Consider the following 12,328-nt stretch of genomic DNA (forward strand, 5'->3'; position numbering starts at 1 on the left):
GCCTTGCTGTGGTTCAAGTCCTACTTGGTCAACAGGACACAAACTGTATCTGCAAATGGAATATACTCCAGCCCAGTTGATCTATGTTGTGGTGTTCCACAGGGGTCTGTTCTTAGACCTGTTCTCTTCATTCTGGACACTCAGTTGCTCTCAAGTGTCATAGATCATCATCCAGTGTCTCACCAATTGTATGCTGATGACACCCAAATATACAAATCTAGCCACCCAAATGAAGTTGATGCTACCATCCAAGGTGTAGATGCTACCATCCAAGGTGTAGAGAGGTGCATTTCTGATGTGAAATCATGGATGAGATGTAACAAGTTGAAGATGAATGATGATAAAACTGAGGCCATTCTGATCACAACACAAAGACTTTATCATTTACATCCTTTACCTCAAACAATAAGTATCAGCAACACCAACATTAAATTCACACAATCAGTACAAAACCTAGGTGTTACTCTGGACAGGACTCTCACATTGCACCAACATATCATGAACATATGCAAGGCTGCATATCTTGAGGTGAGATGCATCAGCTCAGTTCGCAAATATCTTTCAGCTGATGCCACTAAAACACTTGTGTGTTCATTAGTACTTGCAAGACGACTATTGGAACTCAATTCTGTCTAGTTCATCTCAAAATCTGCTCCAGAGTACCACGATCAGAGCACAAATCCCCGCTGCTCTGTATCCTACACTGGCTATCCATTCGATCCAGAATCAAACACAAAATTTGTTCTCTGTGCTATGTTTCACTGTCGGACTCTAGTCCAACATACCTATCCGACCTCACCCATGTGTACACACCAGCAAGATACTTACGCTCCTCTTCTGACAATCATATACTCATTATTCCCACTATGAAAACAAAGTCATATGGACAGCGTTCTTTTGCATACCAGGGCCCAGCAACGTGGAATGAATTGCCCACTGAACTTAGACACAAAGACACAGTGATCACATTCAAGAGGCTCTCAAAACTCACTTATTTCGACTGCAAGAACAAACTTAAAGACCTAATAATGTTTCCTACATGAAATATTCTCAGCATGTTTTTATAAATGTTTTCTAATTTCATGGTGTTTGTTTTTGTAATCATATCATTATATGTTTTTTTATCTTATAGGTGTTGTCTAATGTTGTAAAGCGCTTAGAGCTTCTAAAGATTAGGTGCTATACAAAGTCCTCATTATTATTATTATTACTGCCATATTTTCTAATCAAACACCAAAATATTGACATGTATGAAAACAGATCGGATCTTTATAGCCCAATGTTTAAAAGCTTAATGTGGTTGACTTTCATACCTGAATGTTATTATTGCAAAAGTAATAAATATGAGCAAAATGCATAGTATTAAGCAGAAAGAAAGCCAAGCCATATTTGCATCACATGACCTCAGAGTTTGCAAAGTGTACTGCATATGCTTTGCAATCCTAGTGACAATTTGCAAAGTGTACAGCACATGCTTTTGCAATCCTAGTGACAATTAGCAAAGTGTACAGCACATGCTTCTGTAATCCTAGTGACAATTTGCAAAGTGTACAGCACATGCTTTTGTAATCCTAGTGACACTTTACAAAAGCAACATGTGCAGCACATACTCCTGTAATTCTAGTGACAATATGCAAGGTAATGTGTACATCACATGCTTCTGTAATTCTAGTGACAATATGCAAGGTAATGTGTATATCACATACTTCTGTAATTCTAGTGACACTATGCAAGGTAATGTGTACATCACATGCTTTTGCAATCCTAGTGACACTTTACAAAAGCAACATGTGCAGCACATGCTCCTGTAATTCTAGTGACAATATGCAAGGTAATGTGTACATCACATGCTTCTGTAATTCTAGTGACAATATGCAAGGTAATGTGTATATCACATACTTCTGTAATTCTAGTGACACTATGCAAGGTAATGTGTACATCACATGCTTTTGCAATCCTAGTGACACTTTACAAAAGCAACATGTGCAGCACATGCTCCTGTAATTCTAGTGACAATATGCAAGGTAATGTGTACATCACATGCTTCTGTAATTCTAGTGACAATATGCAAGGTAATGTGTATATCACATACTTCTGTAATTCTAGTGACAATATGCAAGGTAATGTGTATATCACATACTTCTGTAATTCTAGTGACAATATGCAAGGTAATGTGTACATCACATGCTTCTGTAATTCTAGTGACAATATGCAAGGTAATGTGTATATCACATACTTCTGTAATTCTAGTGACAATATGCATGGTAATGTGTACATCACATGCTTCTGTAATTCTAGTGACAATATGCAAGGTAATGTGTACATCACATGCTTCTGTAATTCTAGTGACAATATGCAAGGTAATGTGTATATCACATGCTTCTGTAATTCTAGTGACAATATGTAAGGTAATGTGTACATCACATGCTTCTGTAATTCTAGTGACAATATGCAAGGTAATGTGTACATCACATGCTTTTGCAATCCTAGTGATAATTTGCAAAGTGTACAGCACATGCTTTTGTAATCTTAATGACACTTTACAAAAGCGACATGTGCAGCACATGCTTCTGTAATTCTAGTGATAATATGCAAGGTAATGTGTACATCACATGTTTCTGTAATTATATCAACAATATGCTTTTGTAATCCTAATGTAATTTGAAAAGTAATGCATACAGTACTATGATCATCCTATTGATAATTTGCTACATGAAAAACTATATAAAATTTACCTGTGTACTTTATACTATTGATGTATGCATCATGCCTGCTACTCCATTACTTACATAAAGCACTAACTAAACAAATGATATACCTGTACTTTTCCAATGGAGTTCTGAAAGGTGACTTGTCAGAGCCAAATTGCTTTGATTCTAAGCCTACAAACCAGTGATCCGAACACTGCACTAAGACATAAGCAAACATTGTTGCTAATGGCAATATCAATTCCAACAAATTATTAAAACATGTTATGCAATCATCACCCCAAATAAAATATCATGCAAACCTGCAATTCAATTTTAGAAATTCTAACAAAATCTAAAATTTTAAATAATTTTACCTGCTGCACTTTCTCTGACATCCCACACCTTGACATCCTTTTCTCCACCGATGGCAAACACAAAAGGGGCTTCCTGACAGCCATCTACACAATACAGCTGGCCCTAAAATAGTATATAACTTCTACCTAGAATAGGTACATAAATGAGAGAAAAAAATACAGTATTTCAACATATGTTGTAGGTTACATATTTTCTTCGATTTTGCTGCAAGCTCTAAAACTTAAAATCCAACTGACAATAATTCTTGGGTAGGTACAGTACAACCAAATAGAAAATATACAAACTTAAGTAGTTACAAAAATGTCATTTTTCTCAAAACCAAGAAAATATATTCACATTAAAAATAAATTCACAGTATAAAACACATGTACAGCCTGCTTAAACCAATATAACAATGCAATAAATACTGAGAAACCCATGCTATACAATATATGAGCAGTCTGCTTAAACATTACAATCATGCAGTTAACATCAATTTCAAGGTTTACTATACATGGGCATTCTGCCTAAACATTTGATCCACACACTCAACATGAAGCCCAAGCTATACAATACATGGGCAGTCTCCGTAAATAGTACAACCATGCAGTAAACATGAGAAAGCTCAATTTATACAATAGATAGATATTCTGCCTGAACAGTACAAAAATACAATAATATCAAGAAGCCCATTCTATACAGTATGATTATTCTACCTACTATATGGTACAAACATGCAATAACATCAAGCCCATGTTATACAACACAATGGTATTCTGCCTATATGCTACAAACATGCAAATAACATCAAGCCCATGTTATACAAGACATGGGTGGTCTGCTTATACTTTGCAACCAAGCAAATAACATTATGAAGCATGCAGTTAACATCAAGAAGCCCATACTATTCAAGACATGGGTATTCTGATTATAGAGTATAACCATTCAATAAAATGATATATAGAAAATACACTTCATATCAAATGAACACTTGTCTATGATTCTCTAAGTGAAATATTAACATTCAATGACAAATATGAACAAAATTATTAATAGTGAAAATTTAAGCAAAATTTATTAGTGAAATTCTGAGTAAATTATAAACTGAATACAGCTACACATAAATGTTCCACGTTTCCTCTGAATGACTCTCTTGAATATTAAGTGTTTTCTATCAAAAGCCTTTTCACTTAATTTATTGACATTAGTTTCATAAATAAAGCAAATATTTAAGTAAATTGTGTTTCTCTCAAAATAATTACCCAATCACATTAATGTTGGGGGATATAAGCCTGCTACCTCGCGAATCCAGCACCACAAAAAGATGTCTTTTCCCGTCAATGTCATATAGACAAAAGGCAATAACTCATGCACATTACCTCCCTTGCCACTACCAGTTGTCACTAATTTTTAAGCTGAGCAAAATAATAACAAGGATGCTCACATAGCGGGGTGGTTGAAAGGGTTTCTAAGTAATATGACTGGGTTAATATCCTTGAAGCAACACAACTTACTTAAAAATTTGCTTTCTCCTTCAAATACATTTCACAATCATATTAATGTTAGAAAAATAGGAAATAGAAGCAGTGAATGCTGAACATCTGACCTATACCTTGGGTATTCTTTTAGGGAATGATGGCTCGATACCTCATGCTAACAATAACTTGTTCTCCTAATTACATAAGCAACACAGCCTAGGGTAACTTGATCTGTGATCCCTACATATGGTTAAGATAATTATTGAAATCTTACAAAATTTTACTGGCAAATCCAGTGAAGCTGATAGGCTGTATTGCTTGTTTTAATTGGGTCTGGTGGTCATCTGGGCTGCTGACACCAGATATATAAGATTCAAGGTTTGCAAAATCTAAATCTCTGAGATAAAAGCACTAGAAGGTTGATTCTGCATGCCAGCCAACAGCTTTTACTATATCTCAGAACGAAACATTACAGTCAATTGCAAGGATCACAGAAATTGCTCTACTCTCATGAGTGTTAATTTTCATGAGGCGACTTGTGAGACCTCAGATTATGGTGACTGTATAACCTATTTCAGCCATGAAGCAAGGGCCTGAGGGCTGATATCCTGTTTCCTGACTTTCATCAGAAGAAAGAGGTGCTTGTATGTGCCACACCTTGACTCTGTGTTTCAAGTAGTGCTTGAATGCGCGAACATGATCTTACATGGCCACTGCTCTTGACCTGTCTATGGAAGAGAGTAAGCAAATGATTGTTGTTGTTGTTGTTGTGGGGTTTAATGCCATTTTTCAGCACAAGATAGGCTATACATGGCGGCCAGTATTAATGGTGGAGAAAGAACCTGGGAAAACCCCGAAAAGAACCACCGACCCACGAGAAGCTACTGGCAAGCTTTCTCACATACCTACATTAGCCGAATCCAAGACTCAAACCCACGCAGACAGAGGTGAGATGGCAGTGATCCATAACAGAGAGCGCTTTAGACCACTCGGCCACTCAGGGCCCCAAGCAAATGATGACTCTAGACTGCCAACAGACAGGAACCTATTTTTGGTTACAAAGCCTGATTGTGTCAAGAGGACCACTGAACCATTCGATTTGAACTGAAGATAGTTTGGGTCAACAGAAAGGTCACATAACTCACTCATCCTGCATGCTGAAGCTAAAGCTATTAGGAAATATGTTTTCTATGAAACTAGCTTTTGTGAAGTGTGGGCTTGAATGTATCTTAAATGAGTGATGTTAAAACCCATTACAGATTCCAGTGAAGGATTTTGGTCAACTGAGATCAAAACTGGCTAGAAGATCCAAAAAATCTTTGTCATGGTCAATATCATGTCTACTATGATGCCAGAATGTGTCAGTAACCTTTGATAGTAACTGTGGCCCACTGTTTCCCCACCGAAGAGCCAGAGAACAAATTCTGTCATTTGAGGCAATAATGATGTTGATGATATGGTACCAGTCCCTGCCAACAAACCATTTTCCCTCATAAACCTTCAGAGTGGAGGGCCTTCTTGCTCTCAAGATTCTCTCCACACTCAAAGATTTAAATTGTTTGTCTCACATGGCTGTCCCAACAAGAGCCTAGCATGACAAAGAAGATGGTCCAGACAGGGATGGAACACACATGACGTGGTTGGTGGAGAAGATTCAGGTTGGTTAAAATCTTCCTGGACAGATCTATTGCTACATGGAGTAGATTGGTAACCCAAGACTAGTCCCATCTGAGAGGGGCTATCAGAATCAACTTGCATTTCTCATCCTGTAACTTCTGGTTTATTTTTGGTACCAAGTCCATGGGATGGTAGGCAAATGATCCTAACCCCTTCCACCTGATTGACAGAGCATCCATGGCCAAAGCTTCTGGGTCTAGAACTGGAGAGACAATGGTGAGCAACTTGTGATTCCACCTTGTCACAAAAAGATTGATCACTGGATGCATCCAAAGTGCACAGATCTGCCTAGAAACTGATAGATGGAGAGACCACCTGATTGATGGAGAGACCATTCTGTGTGAATGACATGACTTTCCTGGAAAGAGTGTCAGCTAAGACATTGAGTCTTCTGGAAATGTGTCTGATTTATATGTTGATATGGAGATCACCGCACCTATGTAGAAACTACCAAATCAGTCGGATGATATGGTGCCCCCCCCTTGTTTGAGGAGTTGTTGGACACAATGAGAACCATTTTACCTTAGAGCTGATCCTTCCAGAAGTTAAAGGCATTATGACAGCCTTCATTTCTAAAAGGCTGATGTGGATAGGCCGCTTCCCAGCCTCCCACATGCCGCTGACAATGTTAAGTCTGGCAAAATGTGGGCAGCCAAACCATGTGTACTGGTGTCAGTACATACACTTATATCTGCTTGGGACTTCTTCAGCAGGATCCCCAAGGTCAGCCAACCTGGGTTGCACCATTGACATAGGAATGTTTGTATCTCTGAAATGTTAATGATTATTTGATCATGGGGACTTGAAAAAGAGGCACAATTGTGCTAGCAATGTAATTTGTAACAAGCGCATAAAAATACAATCAAGTGGGGTCAAGCCTGCCACTGCACTGAATAATCTGAAGAGTTGCAAGAACTCTCTAGATGAAAACAAAGTCCTGTTGAAATGGACTTGAGGAGTTTGACGCTCCTGATTATGCGAACACAAGGAAGCCATACCAGATTCAAGCTGGTGATAAATTCCAAGTCAAGATGGATAACAAACTGGGATGGTCAGACTTTTCCCAGTTCACTAGAAAGCCCAGATGATCTAAAAGTGAGAGAAGATCATTTCTGCCTTGGAGCAGAATAGAACTTACCATATGTTTCTAGAGGATTGCATCTAGGTACACTGTCATCATTGTAGATTAAGTCCAATGGAACAGGGCAACGATGTAACCATAACCTTGGTAAATACCCAAGGACTGATGCTGCGGCCAAAAGGTCGGACAATGAACTGATAAAACGTCACAGAAAGAAAAATGGAGAAATTTCCCTGATGAGGAGTGGATAGAGACGTGAAAATATGCATTGGTCTGAATCGAGACTGATGGCATACTCATCCCATCTAATGGAGAGACAGATTGATCTTACCACCTCCAAATTGAATTTCATTGCTGAAATACAGCTACTCCTTCTGCACTGGGAAAGTGGCCATATAAAATAGGTGGCCTTTTCAGAGGGGTACTAAATTTGTGAGATGTGTATATATATGTGTGTATATAGCAGGAAAGCTACATATAACTTGAAGCAGTTAATATCTTCATTTAAAAGTAGCATTAATTATTAAAATGTTTTTTTTGCCTTAAAAAGTTATTTCAAGGTATCAACTCCCAAAATTGTAAATTAAGCCAAATCTAACAATGATAAGTAGTGACTATATTCTGGACTAGCTTTAACATCGCAAAGAACACATTTTTGTCCATATAAAATAGTGGAGTGGACATGTGGACTGCTGTTAGATTTTTTTAAATTTTTGTTGTCAAAGGCTGGGAGATCAATACTGAAGACATCTGAGTGATTTTTTCTGAACCAGCGAGATGAGAATGCTGCTGGTATTTGGCTTTCTGAAAAGAAAGCCTTAGAATTCCCTGTGTCACAAATTCTTCCAGACAGCCAGTCATTGAAATTCAACTGATTGAGGAAGGAGCCTAAAGGATGGCATATCTTCCTCCTCTTTGAAATCTACCGATGCTTCAACTTAATAGTCTTAAGTAGCGGTAGGGGGTGGAGGGCACTATGAAGCTGCCAACACCCAATAAATTTCCTTGACGGTGGCCTTGAAGATAAATTCAGTTTGATCCATGGTAGGAACTGAGTACATCTGATTTGTAGAGCTTCTGCACACAGACTGTGAGTCAAGTCCTGATTTGGTTCCACTTGCAGCTCTGGATAAGCCATATCAAGTAGCATTGATGACTCAATGATGTCTTCTTTGAAAATGTCACAAACACTCCCATGTGGATAAGCAATGAGCATATGAATGTCCAGCACTGCTGAAACAGCCAGCTGGTTTGTCTGGCATATGGTCAACCTGGTGGTATAGAAGATAGTCTGGCTATTACCAGTTCCAGATGCTGCTAGGGCCTGGGTGGATGGACAGATTTTACGCTGAAATCTCTGTCATAGTAAGGGTATGTCGCTGATAGTATGGCTAAATGAATGGATCTGTCAGTAAAATCCCTGTAAATCCTAGTTGGTCAGAATGTTTTATCAAAAATGTCCCATGCTGGGATGTTTTGATGGCCAGTGACAGGGAGGCTGTATTATGAAATGGATACAATGGATCTAGTATAAAACCCCATGTGTCCAGACTTAGAGGCCTGAAAGCTATGCTTAGACGTCCAATGGGCAGCTTAAAACTGGGGGGACACTCCCCCAATGAGTCAATGGGGGATTACCCAGCATCTGCCACAAGACTCACATTGGAGGCTGACTTTGGATGCATACTGAGGATGTCAATGTTATCTTTCCTCAACTTATTCCATCTTTCCTTCCCAGTGGTGCCTTCTGGATTATTGACTTTAACTTTTTGCACTTCATGCATTTAGTTGACATCTCTACGTAAATGACATAAGAAGAGAAAACAATTAGCAATTCAGCATGTTACTAACTTGTTAATACTATAGCTCAGATGTTCCAAGTATTACACACACTGCACAATGTACACTTTGTATATACAAGAGTCACGGTTGTCTTCCTTTATTTTGAACTTTTTACATTTCATGCATTTGGTTGACATTTCAACTGAAACTACTCAAGAAGAGAACAAAGCATAAATTAGCAATTAAGTATGTTACAAACTCACTAATGACACCCCCGTTAATAATGTAGAAAGTGAAAATTGTGTCGTTATAACTCATAAATGACAATAAGAGTTTTGCGACAGCATGTTGTAATATGATCTTACATAGATGAAGTCCATATATTTTTTTAAAAAATGCATACAAAAACAATGATTGTCAAACACAATAAATCCAAATTTAAGTTAAGTTGGATGGTCCAGTTTTAACACTAAGATGGCTTGGATTGTTGGAAGTATAATGTATGAATTAGATATAATGCATCAACGCTTAAAAACTAGCGACACGTAGTGGTGGCAAAGGAAGGTAATAGGCAAGAGATATTACCCTTTGCCTCTATAAGATGGACAGGAAAAGATGATTTTCAGCCTACTGGATTTGTGAGGTAGAAGGATTATATCCCTTAACTTTAATGCAAATGGAGAATATACCTGAAGGAGAAATCGCATTATGAATTTGACTGGTGAAGTTTATTTTTCTTTCCATACTTCTTGGATTTGTAATTTTTATATAAGTTATGTTTCTTCTCTCTCTAGCTCTCTCTCTCCAATTTTCGGTCTCTTTGCATTTTCTCTTCAATTCTTATTTATAATACACCATACTGTCTTCTTATATAACAGAACATTGATTGTACTTGACTCATGTGTGATACATGTATGACCTGACTACATATTTTTTTTCTCAATAAAGTTTTCTTCAGTTCTGTAAGAGTAGCTGTGCAGTGATAAATGTACAGCCAGGGCTCAATCAGGTGAACCAAGCCATTGCCATTAAAAAACAATACAAATTTGTGCCTAGTCGAATGATGGATAAAAAGAGTTCCCACTTTAATATGACACTGTATTCAACTGACAGTTGTAATTTTATTGGTTTTAGTGCTTGCATCTGCTCAATGGAGAGGACTTCACCACCAGCTTCAAGTGCTATCCAATAGGATAACACAGTAACTGATAAGGTCTGGTCTTGTAAGTTGTTCTGTAATGGAATTTCTGTCAATGGCTTTCAATTAAAAAATTAAATAATTTCTGCTTATGAATGGGGCTACATAGCAATTAAAAATTCTTGCTATGCTACATTTATTACTTCTTGTCTGAGTTGCAGCTATCTTCTGCTGAGATCGGTTATTCAAATGACTTTGGATGCCATTCATAAGTCTGCACATAAACATTTTTCTTTCTAAAGCCAATTTCTCCAACCATTCAAGGTATTCAAACCAAACTGGGATCACATGTCAAGCAACTTGCAAAAGAGGTGCCTTTTGATACTTAAAATTTTATGCATTATTTTGTTTCCACTGAAACAAATTGTGGCAAAAGTCTAACTGCAAATGATATAAACCATGATACATGATCTCATTATGCACCAATAAAATCAGGGTCTATGTTGTTTGTTCAATTGATTACTCCTAAAAAAGATTATATAGACCCAAATCTGCTGGTGTGTTATGCGGTGGCACATTTGTATCTGCAATTTGCTGTTGGAACTGATTTCAACGCCGGTATATATGGTATAATCAAAGGAATTGTGGGATATGTCATCTCAAGATGACTTTTTAAGTTATTTAGAAACAATAATGAAACAATAATAAGCATTAATAATAATCCATAACAATAGAACCAAGTTAAGAAGTTTCTTTCTTTTGCAAAATATTGAAATTAATTCAGTAAATTCATTTTCTTTATTTGAATTGAACACAAATATATGGGTTTATTTATCAAAGAATGAAACTCAAAAATTTCGTTCAATGAAACCACATGAAAGTAGGAAAATATCCTGGATGTATGTTCCATGCCACATAAATTATTCCATAGTCTTATATGATATCACAACAAAATGAAGTGGTATTACACATTTCTGATATTGAAAAATATGAAATGGTTTATATAAACTTAATATAAACAGCAGTCTTAATTATTTCATGCTGTCGAGAGATACAGAGTTTTAACTATCTGCCGACTGCTGTCATGTTTAAATATCCAAAGGACTTCTGCCCTATATATCTTGAGCCACATGTGAATTATTATTAAGTCAAATTTGCAGTGTTAAATTTATTTGGCTTTTGAGCAATATCATGAAACACCCAAGCTACTGACACTAAATAAGACAAGACACCAATGCTACTGTCACTAAATAACTCAAGACACCCAAGCTATTGTCACTAAACAGCATTTGCAAAATCAGATCTTAATAACTTCATCAATCATCTGTCACAAACATTTGGTAAAATTTGACCCCTACCATTCTTATTTCATCACATGATAATATTATAGATGTAAGAATTGTGTTATGCTGAAGATTAACAATGGTTATACCATTTCTGATAATCTGTTAAATCTTAAAACCAATGTGAATTACACACAGAAAGTTTAGAAACTGAAGAAATCACTGAATAACTACGAACTGCTGATAAATAAAATGGGAAAGTCATAAATACCATTTTAAAGTCCTTCTCTAGGACCAGCGATGGCTTGTTGTCCATAACATCCCAAACCTTAAATTTTCTGTCAGATGACGCTGTTACTAACAGACCAGGGATGTGACTACTCAAAGATATGCCTAAAATAAATCAATCAAAAGAACAATCAATCAAGTTGTATTTCTAAACATTTGTATTCATTATCAGAAACCTTTACTGTAATTGATGGCAACTCATTCTCATAATTGCCCAAATATTATATGTGCTTGTCATCCATGTTGCAATGTCATGGTAATACAGAAACCTTAAAGAATGAAACCCGACATGGCTCACAGAAGGCTGATTTAGTGTAAGCTTTCAAGGGAAATGACAAGATGGACAAAATTTATGCATGAACAATATTAAAAGCATGTGAAAGGGTTCTATATTGTTTCAAATAAATGTATAATGTTCCAAGCTTATAACAACTGAAGAAGAAAAGTTCCAAGAGCATCACTTAAATTTAAAGTTCTGCTGACATTGCTAGAATAAATATTTTGATGTTTCATCATTTTTTTGTTATTATCCCTCTTTTATATTTCTTAAACTCAGA

At 36.7% G+C, this 12,328-nt stretch overlaps 1 protein-coding gene across 2 annotated transcripts in view; it reads right to left on the reverse strand.

The window, feature by feature from the left end:
- Positions 1-12,328, reverse strand: part of LOC149786719 (periodic tryptophan protein 1 homolog) — a 75,225-nt gene that overhangs the window by 7,545 nt on the left and 55,352 nt on the right. Inside the window, exons 13-14 of one of the 2 annotated variants that reach the window (XM_089977220.1) lie at positions 11,755-11,876; positions 3,065-3,167 (exon numbers count right to left, since the gene is read on the reverse strand). In XM_089977220.1, the coding sequence (XP_089833346.1) occupies positions 3,065-3,167; positions 11,755-11,876 (225 nt within the window). The remainder of the gene's footprint in view (positions 1-3,064; positions 3,168-11,754; positions 11,877-12,328) is intronic. The other variant, XM_089977221.1, reaches the window with a different exon arrangement.

Source organism: Sinohyriopsis cumingii, chromosome 12 (assembly GCF_028554795.1).
Source record: "Sinohyriopsis cumingii isolate HCF-2022 chromosome 12, ASM2855479v2, whole genome shotgun sequence".
In the NCBI taxonomy this organism is placed as follows: Eukaryota; Metazoa; Mollusca; class Bivalvia; order Unionida; family Unionidae; genus Sinohyriopsis; species Sinohyriopsis cumingii.